Consider the following 20,406-nt stretch of genomic DNA (forward strand, 5'->3'; position numbering starts at 1 on the left):
CTTTCTTAAAAGTTTTGTTTCCTTGCATATACATGTAAGAAAATATTGCAACTCTCTGTGTCCTAGGATGCACGTCTCTGTCTCAGATCTATTCTTACACAAAGCATGGCTGCGAATGCACAATACCACTTGTCTGTTCCTCAATGAGTGCTTCATAGATGCAGCATGTGCTATACAACATGTAATATCAATACAGTCATATAAATATCAGTGCAGAAGTTCCTCTTTATTATACAAGGGCAACAAATTCTGCCATAAAAGTAAATTAAAATAAATAAACAAATGAAAAAAGCTGCATTAACATAAACATCTGGCATGAAAAATTTGTACACAATGCACTAAAACATACCATGGATGATCTCTCTGTTCTTTTACTGTAAATGACAGAATAATGCCTGAAATACTTACCTGCATTGTGTTGAAAGCTTTGAAAAGAGTAGAAGTGAGCTGTTGTTTGCGAGCATCAACTAGAACCATTACTCCTAGGTCCTGTACCTCCCTCCTAGGAAAAAAAGACATTTAGCCCATTATCGGTGCATTCCTTGGGATTATGACACACAGAGAATCCAGTCACATTTAATACTTAACTGTTACTGGCTCTATGTTGCATTTTTGAGATGCGACTTAAAAAGTGGATAGGTCTACTGTTAAGTATCAGTATTTTGGTAATTAAGGGATGAAACGGTGCAAAAGAATGACTTTCTGGAAAATCACAAGCACACTTTCTCAGGCAAACACACACACACACACACACACACACACACACACACACACACACACACACACACACACACACACACACACACACACACGTTTATACAACCATGCACACATACATGCACAAATACACACACTACATTTTGAACAACACAAGACTATATTTTGAACAAAAGGAACGCAACTTGCAAAAGATCAAAACAGCAGCATGAACTCTTGACTAATAAAATCAGGAAACAAAATCATCAAGATTTTAAGGCAGAGTCTAAGCCCCCCACCCAACTTCGGTGAGAAAGATGCTCCACACACTATTAGTGCTGCAAATATTCTTAGTTCAAGGGAGATGCAAAGAAAATTGTAAAGGTCTGGCACAGTGTTCCTGTTCTTTCCCCCAAAAATCATGATTAAAGCTTAATAAATCGAGAACAATGTTTGTTAACTGTGTAAAATTGAAAAGAAATGTCTAACTTCATATACATAAAAATGTGTAAAATTGTACATACTGTATTAGCCACTGTGAAAATGCATTACAATCTAAAACTGCTGCTTAAAGAGTCTGGCTATGTTACATGCTAATGATGCTTGATTTGAAGTTTGTTGGGACTCCCTACTGCAGCCCTCTCAGATATATATAATTGAAGAAACAGGAGGCATCTTCTAAAATTCATACTACAGCTACAGGAAATTCTGTTTGGGGACATATAAACAAGGAGGCTGACTGGTAATTCAAAACTTAACAGGATCTACAGCTTTATCTACTGGTGGATACTTTTGGAAAAAGAACTTAAGCTATACTATACTGTTTGCGAGGACTCCAGATATTACATTCTGCATTTAAAAGAGAGTAAGGGCAGAGCACATGTTTGGCTAGAAGCAGACAGTTTTAGTTTAGATGTTAAATAGATTTTTCTCAATGTCTTCTGTTTGTTTGAGTAATGTATTTACAAAATGCAAGTTCGGTGATATGTGCATACTTATTTGAAAAGAAAAGGCTTTAACTTTAAATGCCCAAGGCTGATGTTTAATATGTGAAGTAAGATATACTAGATATATAAGATATATACATATACATTTAATTGCATACTTATTATTTCCTCTGGGAGACTTCAATGGTAAGATATGGAATTATAGAAGAATCCGGGAGAGTTGTGACCTGGGGGGGGGGGGGGGGTTGCCTGATCTAACTGCAGTGATGAAGTCTTATTGGATTTCTGTGCTCTTCAACGACTGACCATAAAGAATATCATGTCTGAACATAAGAATTTTCATAAATATACTATCTACCAGAGTGCCATGAGCCAAAGGTTAATTACCAATTCTGTATTGGTGTCATCAGGCCTAAAATTATATGTTCTGATCATTCTAATCAACAGAGGTGCTGAGCTGTCAAATGATCATCATTAGGTGGCAAGACAGGTCAGACAGCCATGTTGGTGGCTGGACAGATCTGGGAGACCTAAATGTGTATTGAAGGTGTATTGGCATGCATATCATATCATATCACATCATATCATATCATATCATATCATGTGCATTTGTGTAGAATGAATTCAGCTCCTACATCTGGAAGAGAATCTACCATAAACCAGGAGAATGGGGTTTGAAATGTATTGAAGATGTCTGTAGTTGAGATGACAGTATGAATCTGTGTCTAAAATGTGGCTGGTGTTTCTCGTGGCAGTAACCTTTGGACCCTATGACCGATACTAAGAAGGAAGCTGTGAATTAAAGAAAAAAGTATTCTCTGTAGGCCTAGCAGGGTGGTATCCTGATTTGACTAATAAGGAAAAACAGACTAAGAATGGCATCAGTTGTGGCAGTCACCAAAATGAAGGCCTTGGTGTAGGAGACATTTAGTGAGGTCATGGGAGATTACTTTTGGATGGTCTCAAAGCGGTTTGGCTCTGGCAAACCATCCAGCAACCTGGAGGTTCAGAAAACTGCCTAGTCTATTCTCAGCAAAGGTGGAAAAATTCTGATAGGTTCATAGGTAGGTACTAGGCTATTGGCCCTAGGGCCCATACAAGCCTAGCCAAAAAATGTACCCTGGCTTTCGCCACCCAAGAAAATTATTTTCCTGTGCCCCTGTCAAGCAGAGCCACAGAAGTGATCCCCGGGGTGAATTTCCCATTTCCCATCCAATCATCAAGATTTTTCTTGAAGAGTGCTAATGAGGAGCTCTGTTTGACATAGATAGGTAGTCTGTTCAAGAGTATGGGAAGTCTCTGGGATAGGAATCTATCCCTCCAGCATGTTCTGTTTATTGTAGTGACAAGGTTTAGGTCCCTAGAGCGTGTAGCTCAGAGGGATTGGGATTTCTTTAAGTGGAGCATGTCCAACAGCTCTGGGTTTGACATAGCTTTGTATGTTAGGCAGAGATCGCCCCTGAGTAGGCGATATGCGATGGAGTAAAGCTGTAGTTTTTTAAGACGGTCTGCATAGGGCATCTGTTTGAGGCCAGTAATCCTCTTTGTGAGGTATTTCTGTGGTCTTTCCAGTTGTTGTAGATGTCTTGTGAGGTACGTACCAAAAGGGGCGTTGTACTCTATAATGGGTCTAATGAGTGATGAGTAGAGGGGAACAATGACCTCTTTTTCTGGATGAGAATCCTTTTGTGATGAGATGAGCCACATAGAAGGATTTCCTGACCACTGTGGCAATGTGATTATCAAAGGAGAGACTACTGTCCACCTGTTTCCTAAGGTCTCTTATCACATTTTCGGCATTAAGTAGACTACCAGCTATGTGGTAGTTCATGGGTACAGAGTTTTTACCAAAGGGGATGACAATACACTTTTTGGCATTGAGCTTCAGGCCATGGCTTTGACACCAGGTATCTGGCTCAGTGAGGCCTTTTTGTAGTTTGTCCACATCGTTAGGAGTTTTGATTATGGCTCCTAGTTTGATCACAGCTGAAGAGATGTTTAGGTACGATGTGGGTTTTCTCTGCAGGTGAAAAGGAAACAGAGAGGAATAGTGTATGAGACTAGCATCTTGTGATGTCACTCATGCTGGAGAGTACAGGGGATCAGGAAACTGACTACTGAATGGCTGCAGTGTTGTCAATACTGTGCGTAATGTATCAAATTGTGATGAAAAGAACACAAGCAAATATTGGTCAGTACATATTTCTTTCTTCATATGTGCTTTCAGGCATTGGGTGGTCACAGAAAGGATGCAGTCACACACACACATTTATATATATATATATATATATATATATATATATATATATATATATATATATACATATATATATATATATATATATATATATATATATATATATGTGTGTGTGTGTGTGTATGTATGCAGAAAAACTGAGGCTCTTTTGTAGAGTTGCTGGGCTTGCTGTCAGTGATACAGCGAGGAGTCTGAAAATTCAAGAGGATCTAAAATTAGGCACTTCTTCCTGTTAGGGGTCACCACAGCAGATCACCTGTCTGCTCATGATTGGCAGTGGAGTTTTACGGTGTCGAGTTGCCAGCCCGGTGCCCAACCTTCCACTGAAGGCACACACCCACACACACTCACACCTAGGGCCAATTTGGAGTGTCCAATCCACCTACAGCATGTCTGTGGGATGTGGGAGGAAACTGGAGCACCTGGAGGAAACCCACGCGACCACAGGGAGGACATGCAGACTCCGCACAGAAGGCACCCCAGCCAAGGATCGACCCGGAGAACCTCTTGCTGTGAGGTGACAATGCTAACCACTGCACCACCGTGGCTGCTGCTTATCCCAAATGAGATAAGTCAGTTGAGATGGATACGACACCACTAATGAGATTACCCTTGTGTACCTCACACTGGAGGCATGTCAACCATGACCCACATGGAGGAGGACATAGAGAAAAACAAGGGAATGCTTTAAAGACTATACATCTGATCTCACAGTGTAAGATGGGAAATGTTGCTGAGGTCAGGTCAGCCCTGCCTAGCTTACCATGCCACTAGCACAACGTTCACCACAAATATGTGGTTGAGAGGTAATTTGTTCAAATTTATTCTATGATGGGTAAAGTCATCGAACAGATTACTGTCTGAGCATATCAAGTGGAAAACCGGTATTTTTGCAAGATCAATTAATAAAAAAAGATGAGAATTTTTCTCCTTTCTCGGATAATGTGCAATCTCAGTGCTGGTAAATTTAAGTAGCAGGGCATGTGATGGGTATAGGGGAACTTCTTTTAGTGATTTTGTACATTTTTGTGAAGTCTTTTTGTTCGAACTGTTTTGTTACATATTTGGTGCTTCTGCATATAGTGCATACAGAGGGGTTTTATACTAAAACTGGAGTCACCTTTAAGAGATAGCAAGAAGGTCTTTGAGGGAATTTATAAAGATGGCTTCCACAATGTTTTTCTACTGCATGTTAAACACACATAATTACATCTATATTTATAGCTATTTACACACACACACACACACACACACACACACACACACACACACACACACACACACACACACACACACACACACACACACACACACACACACACCTTTTTTAATCATCTATCAGTTATCACAATGGATTATGGCTCTAAATTGTTAATGAGTGGCTTCCTGACACACACACACACACACACACCTTTTTTAATCATCTATCAGTTATCACAATGGATTATGGCTCTAAATTGTTAATGAGTGGCTTCCTGACAAAAATGTGCAGGGTTCAATTCCTTCCACCTCCATTTGCCTACGGTGTGATTCTGAGATAATCACTTAACCAGACATTGCTTCTGAGTCACCCCTGAAAATGGATTGTGTGTCCATTTGGCTTGCCTTATTAATAAATGGGTATTATTAAAGTCTCTGGCAGTCAGTCTCTCAGTCTTTCTTACTACTGCCACCTGGCTACATCAGTGATGAACAAACATAGAAGCAGAAAAGAAAAGGGGAAAATGTTTTGGTTTTCTCTAGTATCTTGGTTATTAAAAGGGCTAATCTTGCAGGTATAGACTTTTAAATTGTAATTATTCTGCTGCTGAGTACATTCATTCTGTCCAATCTGGCTCTGAGCTCCTTCCTCAGTCAGCTCCATCTGCAAAGTCGAATTTAATAGTTTTTATCTACTTAGAAACAGATACTAGTTTTGCCATTGATGCTGTTGCTACTGAAATATAGATATATGCTTTCATATGTTGCAACTATTTCAGATATTTTGACTTGATTTATTTATTTTCATTTATCTGACTTGTTCTCCAGGTAGGTGGGCTGATCCAAGGATCAGTTTCATTCATGACCCAGGCCATAAGGCAGAACAATGCCTGTTTATAGTAATACAGTTAAGAACATTTTAAACAAGTATTTTAAATCGGCATTTCAAAAAATACAGTTTTATAGACATGTTTTTGATAATCATTACCTATATAACAGAATATTATTGACAACATCTATGTATTTACAATCAAAGATTATGGAGTTGCAAACTTTGCACATTATTTCCAAAGACATAGAATCATTTCTTTAGACATGATATTTGCAACAGTTCTATACTTACTAAGATCATGTGAATCAGTATTACTCTACGGAGTAATAGATAAAAGAGTAATAACAGAAATACTGGTTAGAAATGATTAGAAGGTTAGGGATAAGTTAAAGAGAACTGGTTCTTAACGGCTATGTAACTCTGACTGGATATAGACCTAGAAATGATTGAGAGGGATGAACAAAGAAAGGGATTGCCTGAAATGTCACAGCTACTTGGTTTATCTGCAAAGTATTGGACAAAGTCAATAAGTCACAGGAAGCATTCAAGCAGCTACTAGGCCATCATCTCTGAAACAGAGTGATATCTGCTGCCCAACTATAGATATGCAGTTTCACACAGTTTTTTTTTTCATTTCTCATATCCACAGGTATGTTACTACAATGTTATACTCAGTATGAAACACTTCAATGTAATAACAACAAGGTGTCACAATTTAAAGATTCCAGCTATTGGGGACATCTGAGGAACATTAAATAAAATTAGAAAACAGTAAGTAACGATTTGTACTCTGACAGCACTTTATATAAAAATCCAGTTTTAAAAGGAACACTTAAATGGAACAGTTTTTACTACTAATAGCGTCACTTGTGAGAACAGAAAAAGAAGTCACACATTAATTTTATTTATTTATGTATTTATTTTTGCTGAACAGAAATGTACGGTTTAATTAAGAACCTCCTAATGTACACTAAGCTGAATGAGAAATATATATGAGCTACTGATAAAATTATTTCAAAATAATTTTAATCATAAACCAAGTGAGATATCAGAAAGAGAGATGTCAGATGCATACTAGAAAGTTTACTGAAACCGTTTTTGAGTATCCTGCTGAGCTGAGAAAAATTCACCCAATAGCTATGGAAAGACATTTCAGTCTCATACTAGAAATACAACTGAACTAATTTCTGAGTTGAGTTGAACTGAGAAGCTTCATTCAAGGGTGTAATTGTGGAAGTGCATTACAAACATATGCTTAGAGATGCAACTGTATGTGGAATAAGGGGTGACAACAAATAATGTAAAGTATTTTCAGAAAGCACCTTGACATTTGAAAATGCTTCATGTGTTGCTTTGGCAGTGGAATCAGCAAACACAAATGTATGAGCTGTGTGAAATAACCAGTTAGCAGCAGCAAGTAATGAAATTACAGAAAAGTAAAGCATAGGCTGTGGCTTCACAAGTACTAACTGCAACAAGTTACATTTTATTATAATGTCGGGTTAAACAGCTTCAGAATGTAAGCTTAGTTTAGAAAAGGATATGCTTCTGGCAGAATTGGACATTCATCAGGCCTTCTAAAATTGAAAAAAAAAAGAAAATCTTTACAAAAAGCATACATTAAAAAAGCTGAAATTAAGCTTATCACTGACAGATCACATATTTTTGTTGAGTTTTAACATTATTTTTTTAAGGAATAAAGTGCAGAGTATCACCAACATTTTATTTAAATGCACCAAACCTAACTATGCAAAAAGTGAACACATTAACAGTTAAAAATGAGTAAAAAAGGGAAGCCTGTGAATTCAGAAATAGACACTGGCAGCAGTGTTACAGTGCTGTGAATGGAGCTTTAGCAAAGCCACTAACACAGTCCCCTGAATTTATGAAGCCCATTATAGCGTGCAGGATTAGTTTAAGAACTATTTTCGGCAATATGGCTGATGTGCGATCCAGGAACGAGCTCTCAAGACGTGCACATGAGCTCCTGTATGCAAATTACCCTCATTTGAAGGTGAAAACCATGCAAATGAGGGTAATATGCAATCCAGGAAGCTGGCAGCCGTACGTGCAGGATGAGTGCAGTGTGCAGAAATGTACTCGGTTAGTAATCGAGTACAGTTCAGCAATCTACAAAATGGAGCCATGACAGCTCCAAATAAAGGCTGCATATAATTGAGGAAGCATGCCAATGTCCAAGTAAAAGGCCATTGGCATTACAAAATGTAAAAGAAAAAAAATAAACATTAAATTTTATCTTCGCTGATCTTGCCTGGTTAAGCATAGGGCAGCGACTCGCAAACGGGATCGGGGAGAAATTAATAAAATAAACCTAAAATAAGCATTCTAACTAAAATCAGTATTCTGCCATGCAAGTCAATGGCAGTCAGAAGACAACCTGGCCAGTGCATAATGGTTGCTAAGGTGGGAAGATCAGTGTGGGACATGTAAATATGCATTAGCAGGCAATCCTATGCCAATGAGGGAAGGGTTAGTGAATTCCAGATTTTCCTAGGGTGTGAGGCAGGTCCCAACAGTGTAAGAGTATAAATAGCTGGGTGTAAGACTAGGATATAGGTGACATCATGGGGGAGTGTGTCAGGCATTCTGTAAGTAGATTGGAGACCTATGGCTCGGGATTGCTCCTAGCATAGCACAGCTAAGCTAGGGGTGTGTCTAAACCTGCCTAGCACTCTTTACAAAGTGCAAGCGGGTGTGTGCACCGCTCACTGGGTTGTACAGGAAGAAAAAGGAAGTTAAACCAGGAAAAAGCAGCTCCATGCACATTTGAGCACTCCGTTTTCACGGCGCGCACAAGGGCCTAAACAGGGAGGCAATGGGAAGGGAAAACAGCAGTAGGAAGGTAATCAAGAAGACCTAGTCAAGCTGCCAGGTGAAATCTATCAGAATCAGCTAATCACACAAGAAGCAGACCAGCCCAGCCCAGACCACTATAAAGCAAGCAAACACCAACCCCCTGGTTTTTCCACACTCTACACCACCGGTGTATACAAGAGGGGAAATTTTAAAACTAAACCTACAAAATGAGAAGGGCTGCTGCAGGCAACATAGAACAAAATGTGCAAGAGGCTGAGGGTGGTGAGGATGTCAATGCTGCCGAAAAACCCTCAGTGAGGAGACAGAGAAGAGTGTACAGTCCCAGGGTAACCTACCAGGGGCTACATGAGCTGGAGATAGTGGAGGGCTATAGGGTGGACAAAGACCTCCTACAGCAAATTGTTGAGCTGGGCAGGCTACACCTGACACACCACAATGGCCGAGGGGAACCCATCCCAGTGGATACCAAGGTATGTGTAGGAATAGGTATACTAGCCACAGGTACCTCCCAAACTACAACTGGGGATAACATGGGCATCTCACAGCCATCAGCATCCAGAGTATTCCACCAATTCCTGGATGCCATGTCAGCACATGCCAGTGAGCACATATATTTCCTCAATGCACATGAGGTGTTGACCCGCAATATGCGTCTCTTCCACCAAATAGCTAACTACCCTGGGGTAGCGGGTGCTATAGACTGCACGCATGTATGCATCAAAGCACCATGCGATGAGCAGGGTAGGGCCTACATCAACCACAGGGGCATCCTCTCCATCAGCTGCCAGGTCATATGTCATGCCCAGGGCATTATACTGAATGTGTGTGCTGGCTGCCCTGGAAGCTATGACGATTCCCACATATGGCAACTGATGCAGCTCTACCACAGATTTGCCAATGTGGACATCCCCTACGGTCACCTAGTAGGGCATGCTGGATACCCACTGGAGTCATGGCTGATAACACCCATCAGAAATGCACACGCACCTGAAAACAATGCCATAATGATGCACACGCACAGGCCAGACATATAATAGAGCATATGTTTGGGATGCTCAGGTCATGATTCCAGTGTATGGACACATCCAGTGGAGCCCTGCAGTATTCACCAGCTACATGTACCCAAATAGTAATGGTATGTGCTATGCTACACAATATAATTCTGCGGAAACAGCTGCAGCAGGAACAGCATGGGGCAGAGCCACACAGCCCCCCACCAATGCCAAAGCCTGTACAGGTACAGAGTGACTCGGAGGAGGAATAACCTGAGCCTGCTCCAGTAAGCAGAAGGGGGCGTGCCCAGTATACCCTGGCCTTGGCAAAGAGGCAATGCATAGCATATGCACTGACACAGTAGAGACCCAGGGAATGACACCACTCTCCGACTCGCACAGAAAGTAAAAGGGATGTCAAACATGACACTAACTGTGCCTAACCATGTATAGGGAGTGTACTATGTGCATCCAATATAGGCAGCCCTCCAGCACCATCCTCAAGTCTGCCACACCCTCAAGGTAAGTCAATCAACCTACCAATTGGCAAACGGAGTAGAATGTATTTTTACCTGTAGTTATGGTATGGATCTGAACATGCAAGGGAATTGGGTGGCCGGATGTCAAGACAGCAGAGAGCTGACACCCATAGTGGCAGCATGAGATCTGTAACACATACTGGAGTCACCACAGTAGCCAGTGCTGCACAGGGTGACAAAACCCACTACAGGAAATGGCCTGAGTGACAGGGGTGTCAATAAGAGCCACACATACCAGTCAGGAAGGATCACATACCCAGCAACAGTCTCAGCCAGCAGGACAGGTGAAGACAAACACAAACAAATGCTGTACTATGACCTCCAAATGTGCCCTATGGTTAACCCCTCCCCCAGGCCTACACAGACAGACCACAGCAAGCCAGGCAGTTGGATGTATGTTGTGAAGGCTCGGAAGTCAGAAACTAATATATAGGTAAACAAAGCTAGGATCTGTACTACACTGGTAAACCCTAACCAGCAGGATAGGTAAGACTACAGATGGAAATGGAGTACCTGACTTACCAGTACAGTCCTAGAAAATGTGTACAAGTGTCAGGTGCACCCCCCCATCCAATGTACACATAGAGTAACAGTCAGGTGTGCCCCCCCCTCCTGTGTAGAACAGTAGAAACAGTCAGCCCCCCCCCCCCCGCTATGCAGAAATGTAACAGTCAATGGCAAATGACTGATGGATACCCTGCAGTCACAGCATGCTACCCGTTGGTGTACAACAAAAGGTCAGCACTGCAGTACAAACAACCTAGACGTGGTCCACACATGCAACACAGATGGCCATACTGGGCATGCTCACACACTTAATACATAAAGGCCATGTCTGCAAACACCAGTGGACCAGACATATATAGAAGTTGCAGTTCTCAGTGTGAACACATGTCAGTATGCACCACTCCTGCCTTGCACACACAGTGGATAGGAATGCAGACAAATATGTAAGGACAGCACACTATAATAAGCCACGGGCATAGATGTGTGGAAGAGGGTGACTGTGACAAGGAGCCATGCGGGCCTGTCCCAACTGGCACACAGCCGAAGGGACCCCAACACATGAGGTGCAGATGTAACTCACTGCATATACTAGCCAACAGTACCTGTCAGCATGACAGACTATGTGGTGTATGTGACAGCTGTGCAACAAGACTGTACAAGGAAGCAGCCATCTAGTAGCTGTATACACGCACCTGTGACATATGACCCCGTGTGTGCCCGCATGTGGCATGTCAACCCCTACATGAATGGGGTATGGCCCATGCACACACTGCCCTCCCCATAGCAGTAGCATGACAAGCCTGCTGAAGTCATCCAATGTGAATTACACCTTTGGGAGAGCTATAACTCAGTAAAATGCATGGCGCGTTCCATAGCTGGGTACTGCTGTAGTGACAGAGTAGTTAAGTGGTAGTACTAACCCCAGACCTGTCAATTGTGTGAGTGTGTGTTTGTGTGTGTGCCTGTCTGCCTCTGACTGTGAAGAGTGAAATGCTTGTTAGGCTACTCACACTCCGTGCAATAAATATATTAAACTTTGGCAAGGCTGCTGATGTCACTCACCTAGAAGTACACCTCTGGGAACATGATAGCCCTGTAATCGCTGTGGCACTTCCTGTAACTGCGTACTGATTTAGTGTGATAAACTAGTTAGGTAGGTGTTCGAACCCTAGCCCTGGCATCTGTGTGTTTGTCTGACTGGGTGGAGAGCAATGTTTTTTAGGCTACTCATACTCCATACAATACAAATACACTACTTTGCCAAGGCTGCTGATGTCACTCATCTAGAAGTACACCTCTGGGAAATTGATAGCCCAGTAATCGCCATAGTGTGTCCTGTAACTGCATACTGCTGTAGTGTAATAAACTAGTTAGGTAGGTGTTCGAACCCCAGCTCTGGCAATTGTGTGTGTCTGACTGGGTAGAGAGCAATGCCTTTTAGGCTGCTCACACTCCATACAACACAAATACACTACTTTGCCAAGCTGCTGATGTCACTCATCTAGAAGTACACCTCTGGGAAATTAATAGCCCAGTAATGACCATGGCACATCCTGTAACTGCATACTGCAGTAGTGTGATAAACTAGTTAGATAAGTGTTCAAACCCCAACCCTGGCAACTGTGTGTGTTGGTGAGTCTGTGTGTGTGTCTGACTGGGTAGAGAGCATTGCATTTTTAGGCTACTCACACTCCATACAATACAAATACACTACTTTGCCAAGGCTGCTGATGTCACTCATCTAGAAGTACACCTCTGGGAAATTGATAGCCCAGTAATCACCGTGGCACATCCTGTAAATGTGTACTGCTGCAGTTTGATAAACTAGTTAGGTAGGTGTTCGAGCCGCAGCCTTGGCAATTGTTTGTGTGTGCCTGACTGAGTAGAGAGCAATGCTTTTTAGGCTACTCACACTCCATACAATACAAATACACTACTTTGCCAAGGCTGCTGATGTCACTCATCTAGAAGTACACCTCTGGGAAACTGATAGCCCAGTATTCGCCGTAGCACGTTCTGTAACTGCGTACTGCTGCAGTGTGCTTTAGAATGGTGGTAGTGTTCCATCTCCATCCAAGGCATTTCTAGATGTGATGTGTGCATCTCAGTGTCTGTGTATGGAGCAATGCACTATAGGCTACTCACGCACAATACATTACAAATGCCCTACATTGGTAGTCCTGTTGATGTCATTAATTGTGAAATGCACCTTTGGGGAAGATGAACATCAGTAATGTCAGTGGCGTGTAATTTAACTGCGTAGTGCTGTAGTGTAGCAAACCAGCTAGGTAGGGGTTCTACTCCCAGACATGACAGGTGTGTGTGTGTTTGTAACCCGTGTCCTGTGTAGAGGTGGTTGTGTGTCTGTGACACCTGTGGGCAATGGGGAAGGGCTTTGCTAATTTCATTTATGGTGGCCCTACTATATATCACAATGTCAACCATACAGGGATAACAGATATAAATGGCTGAGAGGCTGGGGTGCAAAGCCATACCCATACATGTGACATCAAGGCCTGCCAATCACAGTTAGCAACCTCACTGTGCCTTCACATGTGACTCACAACAGACATACCATGCCTGACAACATAGCATGTATGGATAGATGACACTGACATCAAGAAATGCTGGTAGCATGCTACCAATGTAAGTGCAGGGTGAATCTGCTGACTAGTACCACTCCCTGTCACATGTGGGCAAGACTGACACATCTGATAAGTTGTGTTCACAGTATGGGCCAGACACCCCAGGTACAGTTCTACATGTCACTGTACATGCATGTGGGATGTGTGCACATCTTAGACACCATCCAAGTCAGGGACTAGGGAAGACATACATGGCAAGTGATGCACAGCATTGGCCACACACAATGGTCACCCAGGTGCCTAGAAGATGGATGCAATACCCACCTGTGTGGGCAAATGCAGAAGCTAAAGGTCTGTGCCACAATGAAGACCACTGTCATGTAGGTTGATGCCAAGGTATACCCATCGCCTACCCTTGTAAAGCCTGCTGGCACTATTGGCCAACACAGACCCATGCAGACATGCACCCATGCATGTCCGACCTGGACCATGTGTGTTCGTGTGTGTGTTGTATGGTGCGTATGTCCACATCTACACCCACTATTCCCCCCAGGGCACAGTGGTGCATGCCGCCTTATGTCTGACACCCCCTCATATTCACTTCCCATACGACTACCGTATCACCCGTGTGGTGCATGTGTTCCTTGCACACTGATGTGTTGTGGCAATCCCACTAGTGATGGGTTGCACTCCTGGCCCTGCCAATGTGTGTGTGTCCCTGTGTGAGTGTGCCTGTGCTGATGCTGGCATCTGTTCATGCAGACACACACGTGTATGTCACCTACTGTATATCTACCGTATCTCTGTAGCAGATGTCACTCGCCATCACATATATGTTCTGAGTGCTCCCCACCAGATAACCCATGTGGTGCATCCAATAACAGCATTGGACTGTGATAGCACTACAGAGCTGTCGGATGTTTGATACCCTGTGCTGGTAGGTGTGTGACACAAATATTCCACCCCTCCATGACATGTATTTGCCTCTGTCTGCCTCCCCACACCCTCTCTGGCAGATGTGGAGGCTCACACCTGCATTGCTTAGGCAGCAGCATGTGTATTTAACGTGATGCTCATGATCAGCTGATGGCCTCTGCACGTATTGCAGGCCTTCCCTAGCTGATTGCATGTGGAACAGGTGTAGTAACATTCCCATAGCCAATTGCATGGAATCGCACTCCACTGCCTGGGAACATCCTGGTGGTGTTGGCCCTTGTCTGTCACTGTGGTCAGGAGCTAGAACTGTCGTTTGGCAAACAGCATTTTAGATGGGTTGGGGATTTACTTCTAACAACATACACTGTGGGAAGAGGGCAAGAAACAGGAGGGGGATGTGCCCGACCTGCCTACGAACTGTAAGTGCTGCTATACTGCATATGGAATAATGTTAGATTAACAGTGTTTGTCGTACATGTCACAATACCTGCTATATCAGTTCCATGTATATCAGGAATCCCCATCTGCAGGCTCATCTGCAGACTGGGCAGTGTTGTGCCTTTGGTGTCATGTGTTAGCCACGATGCACCTGTCCATGGAATGCAGACGGTACTGTGAGGAATGCAGTCTGTTGATGGTGAAGGCCATGACATATACTGACTACATATCCCTCATTGGACATATGTTGCAACAAACCCCATTACAATGGTAGATTAATGAGGGTATCACAGCGACATGTCTATACTGGTCTTCTGTATGTGCTGTCAGCCACACCTCTGTCAACCTTTGTACATATGTCATGCATGAAGTGGTGCATATGTGCTGCACATCGTAAACAATATCAACATAGGTGATAACACACCAGTGATATATCAGAGTGCTATGCATGTCATGTACAGTAGGGATTACACTTAATGCCATACCCTGGACATCCTGTGGATGTTTGTACAGTACTGTGGGCTGTGTAGTGATGGTGAACGTTGGCAGTGTGTGTATTGTTCATATGTACTGTGGCCTGTGTACAGACTGTGGTAGACATCATTGTCCTAGCTTCCCTTCTATCTGTTGTTACATGCTACCCCACTGTATGGTACCATATTACTTTACATGTGTATAGGGCCATACACACACGTCCCATACCCCAGACAGCCATCAGACTGGACTGTGTGGCAGCCCAGTGTATGTAGGGTCATGCTGTGAGTGACACATATGAGGATGGTGTAGGACAGATAGTCCATATGCTGTACTAGTAGGCTAGCATACCATATGTAGCTGTGGCTGTGTTCACATTGGTTGTGGTTATGCACTGTCACACAGGTGTAGCCTACCCTGTGCTGTGACATGGCTGTCGAGCCTGCTATATATGCAGGTACTGTACCATGATAACCTTAGGATGTCTGTCAGTAGCTGATGGCATACATGTTATGAGCATATGTCACCTTCCACACACACCATGTCTGTGACAGCAATCACAATGACAGTAACAAATGTCTACTAATATACCAGCTATACATACTAGACATCCCCCTGCACTACTACATTGGGACTATAGGGGCTAGGGTAGGGCTTCACTCCATGTCTAGGACATATGGTGGGATGATATGGACATGTATGTATCCAGATAACCATATATATATATATATATATATATATATATATATATATATATATATATATATGACTACACCTGTGTAGTACTTCCAATTACCACTGTCATGACAACCACCCACTATGAATCCCTACATCATGTGGGCATATTCCCTGTACATTCCCTGTGTGATGGACATCCTTCCTGTGTGTGGGCATCAATGTTACAGACAGCAGGTAGCAATACCTCTTACAGGAATACCTGCACACTCAGGGCAGCCACATATATGTAGGAGGATCAGGACATACAGACAGACTGTGAGTAGAGTGGTGTAATGCTATGCATAGTACTGGTGTTACAGGATGTGTGTGTGTATATGTGTGTGTGTGTGTGTGTGTGTGTGTGTGTGTGTGTGTGTGTGTGTGTGTGTGTGTGTGTGTACATACTAGTTTACCTTGGACTGCAGTCTGTTTGCATAGCTCACTACTGTGGGCTATCTAGCTGGACAGATGTGTGCCTATCATATGCTGTCTGTCCACCACACAGGTCCTGTGTTGGATATTACACTGGCAGTGTGTGTGCTGCGTGCTAGCAGTACATGGCTATATCCATTTCTGTACCTGATGTCGTATTCCTGCATAAGGGTATGTTGCAACCCATCCTGTAGCACCAGCATGTTCCAGGGTGTGTTACTGCAATATTGCGGGTATGGCCCTGCATTCCTGCCTTTGTCCTCCACATATATGGCAGCCTTTGTCCTGCTGTGATACGGATATGGGTTGTTACGTAATGGCCTATCATTCACCACTGCTAGCATTCCTATCATCCCAGTCATAGCGTGGACACCCACAATATTTGTTGGCCAGGGACCATGCATGTGACAGATATGTTGACATTACCACAAGCAATGAATGTCCCCCTAGGCCTTGACTACAGGGAGTAATTGGAGGCTGCTGAACTACATCTGATATTGTTGACTATTATGTATTGTGCAGGCAAATACATTGTCAAATGTTGTACAAATTGAAGAGCTTAACCTGGGCACCATAGTATGATATATATCCACACTGTCTGCATCGACTGTTATGTGTGGGCCTTGCATATATCACTGGTTATATACATCAACAGCCATATGCTGTCAGACATGTCATACATTATTGTATGGTACAAAAATAAAAGTTGTCTGTGTATACATACCTGTGTGTCGTGTCATGTCCTTTGAACTGTGGGTGGGAATATTTGCAATGTAAGTATCCCCTTTGTGGGGCTGGTTGCCACACCACACATGTCACATACACCAGTTACAGGGCTTGTGGCTGAGGATATACATTCCACCCAGTAAGTCCACACTACTGCTACACATGTATGGCTACTAATACCCTTTGTCTGTGTATATGTGTATGTACCCATATATCCCATATATCGTATCTATAGATATATAAATAAATATTATATATATATATACCTGCACATGATCGTCAATGTATGGATGTGTGTGCATATCTGTACCGTTGTAATGTGTAGCCCTTCAACATAGTACATTCCCTAAGGTACAATGGCGTATCTGCATGATATGCTACACATAATGGCCTGACATGTACAGGTGACATGGATAACTGTTGGAGCATTGTAGCTATGTTGTGGTGTGTCCTGCCATCAAGTAATGCATGTGCTGGATATTGGTTTGCACAGCATATCCGTTAGGGCTGGGGGGGGTTACATTGCAGTAATTATCAGGTGTCCCTCATGTGTGCCCCCACCCCTATTAACTGTCCTCATGGACAGTTATATCATACGGAGTGGGCCAGGAGTCCGTTCCCATGTGGAAATCATATACACATGTCTATCTGTATAATATATACTTTTAAGTATACTTGCATAAGTACAAATGTTACACCCCCATATATAGAGGGAGTACACCCCCATATATAGAGGGAGAGAACTGGACATTGATATAGCTCCAGCTATGTATATGTATCCATATATATATATATATATATATATATATATATAGATAGATAGATATATACACTGAACATATTAATCTATCTCTGTACAATTGTTGTTATATGGTTATTCGTGAGTCATACATACACATATATATACCTATAGCAGTCTATCTCTCTACATTAACAGATGTATAGCTGTCCATAGGTGCATGCATGTTCGGCCTATATGTGTGGCCTGTACCTCATTCTCTTGGCAACTGACATGGATAAGCTTAGGACTGAGGTCAATCATTCGTGCAGACATGTACGTGTTTCAGAAGTATCATCTCCAGCAATATATGTGTTCTACCACATATATCCATGTAACTTGCAATGTTTATAGTGTATTAGAGCCGGATATGACAGATATCCCTACATGTACCCAGATTATGGCACACTATGTCCATGATTCATGCATTAAAATGTTGTGTGGTGTGTTATTACTACATTTCCTGTGCTGCTGACTGATTGTGCTGGATGATAATGTATGTGGAATGAGTGGTTATGTACATCTACAAAACAACCAAGTAGACCAGCAAGAGCAGAAGTGGAGGTAAATAGTAATCCTTTATTGAATACAGACCGGTTTCGGCAAATGTTGCCTTCTTCAGTGTAGGACAAAACAACAGAGTCCCATCCATCAAACATTAAATAAGAATTTTCAGCCAATAAGCCAACAGAAATCATAAATATTAATGATATGATAAAATGTAGCCATTACTTATACTTTTTTCCATGTTAGGGTCCCTATTCCTGTCTAATGTTTTTTCATCCCCAGGTTGTATTGATATTAGATGGGGGTGGGTCCATTTGGCTACAGGAGAGCCTTTTGGGTTTTTCTGATGGGCTGTTCCTGTATTATAATACATTATGGCTATGACTACTTATGTGCTATATTTAATTTGTCTTTTAGGTAACTTAGGCAGAGTGGATGATTAGCGTTATACAGTTCAGTGTATAATCACACTTTTAGGCATCATAGGTACAATGGATAATTATGATATGGAGGGTTTGCACATCATATTGTCCTGTATTATGATCATGATCTTTGTTTAACAATACTGTAGTATTTTCTCTATCTTGGATGTCTGATGGCTGATTGTGCTATATACAATGCAAAAATAATACATAGATTGTTTTTTGGGGCACCATACATGCTATGTATTTTTTCATGTATTTCCTTTAAACATATACTCATTTATGGAAAATATGTTTATTGTTATTTTTTATATTGGTTGGTTTTGGGCAATTCAGGGGTCTTTGAAGGTCACTGTGATACTCTATGGTTCAGCAATGTATTTATTTAGTCAGGATTTAGCCATTCCAAACAAAAAAAATTTTTGGGCTATGGCTACATTTTATCATATCATTAATATTTATGATTTCTGTTGGCTTATTGGCTGAAAATTCTTATTTAATGTTTGATGGATGGGACTCTGTTGTTTTGTCCTACACTGAAGAAGGCAACATTTGCCGAAACCGGTCTGTATTCAATAAAGGATTACTATTTACCTCCACTTCTGCTCTTGCTGGTCTACTTGGTTGTTTTGTGGCATTTGGTTTGGACCGTGCATCTCCCCCGTGCATAGAACTTGGTTGGTTTGGTTATGTACATCTGTCATGGTTTAATGGTAAATCACGTAGTGTATGATGTGCAGCATCCCGGGTGTGGCCCTTCCACAGGCTGTATATTGGGTTTCAGGGCAAAACACCAGCTGTCGTATACAGAGTGAGTTAGGGATATTTGAGCGGTCGTACGCAGGTGTGCACGTGTATGCGCAGAGCTAAGCAATGCAAGATCGGGTTGCATTACCTTACACTCAGCTAGCATCTACTTAACTCAATCTATGTACGCAATGCTTACCCCCGTGCGAATACATGTACACACACTTACTGCATATCCATGCGTACTACTGCTGTTATGTGTTTACACAGGCTTACTAGTGCCTAAGTCAGTATGACACTTCACATGTGCATTTAAGGTAGTACTCCTGTGCAAATATAGATGTTACTTAGTAGGTTATACAGCACAACGAAGGTAACATATGGATATCACATGGAAAATAGGATGTCCTGCAGTGGGACTCAGCCCGGGAATGCGTGAGCATTAGGCGGATGCTCTGGCCACTACTCTATTGCTGTTTTGCTTTGTTTGCATATGTCTACCATAATGACATACACATGTTCCCTTCCCCCGGCCCCCGACCTCAATGTACACAGCATCCATCCATTCCCTGGTTGTTGGCCCTGCCATACTACACCTCCACACATTTCCCTCTCTGCACGTCTTGGTACACCTCCAGTATACTGGCCCCACCCAAGTATCTGCAGGCTCCTCATCCGTTTAGTCCACGTACATACCAGCCTTCCCCTGATCCTCCTCTGATACTGGTGGCGACATCGATGTGACCCACAACTGTTGGTTCATCCCGCCAGGGACGGACTTGTTGTTGTGTCAGCAGTAGACCTAGCTGGTCTACAGTGTTCTTCCCACTGGTAGC

At 42.5% G+C, this 20,406-nt stretch overlaps 1 protein-coding gene across 4 annotated transcripts in view; it reads right to left on the bottom strand.

Moving 5' to 3' along the window:
• PLEKHG4B (pleckstrin homology and RhoGEF domain containing G4B) overlaps positions 1 to 20,406 on the bottom strand; it is a 960,241-nt gene that overhangs the window by 367,294 nt on the left and 572,541 nt on the right. For all 4 annotated transcript variants that reach the window (XM_044065125.1, XM_044065124.1, XM_044065120.1 and 1 more), the window contains exon 6: positions 409 to 502. In XM_044065125.1, coding sequence (XP_043921060.1) covers positions 409 to 502 — 94 coding nt within the window. The remainder of the gene's footprint in view (positions 1 to 408; positions 503 to 20,406) is intronic.

This window comes from Protopterus annectens, chromosome 3.part0 (genome assembly GCF_019279795.1).
Source record: "Protopterus annectens isolate FY-2018-M chromosome 3.part0, PAN1.0, whole genome shotgun sequence".
NCBI lineage: Eukaryota > Metazoa > Chordata > Ceratodontiformes > Protopteridae > Protopterus > Protopterus annectens.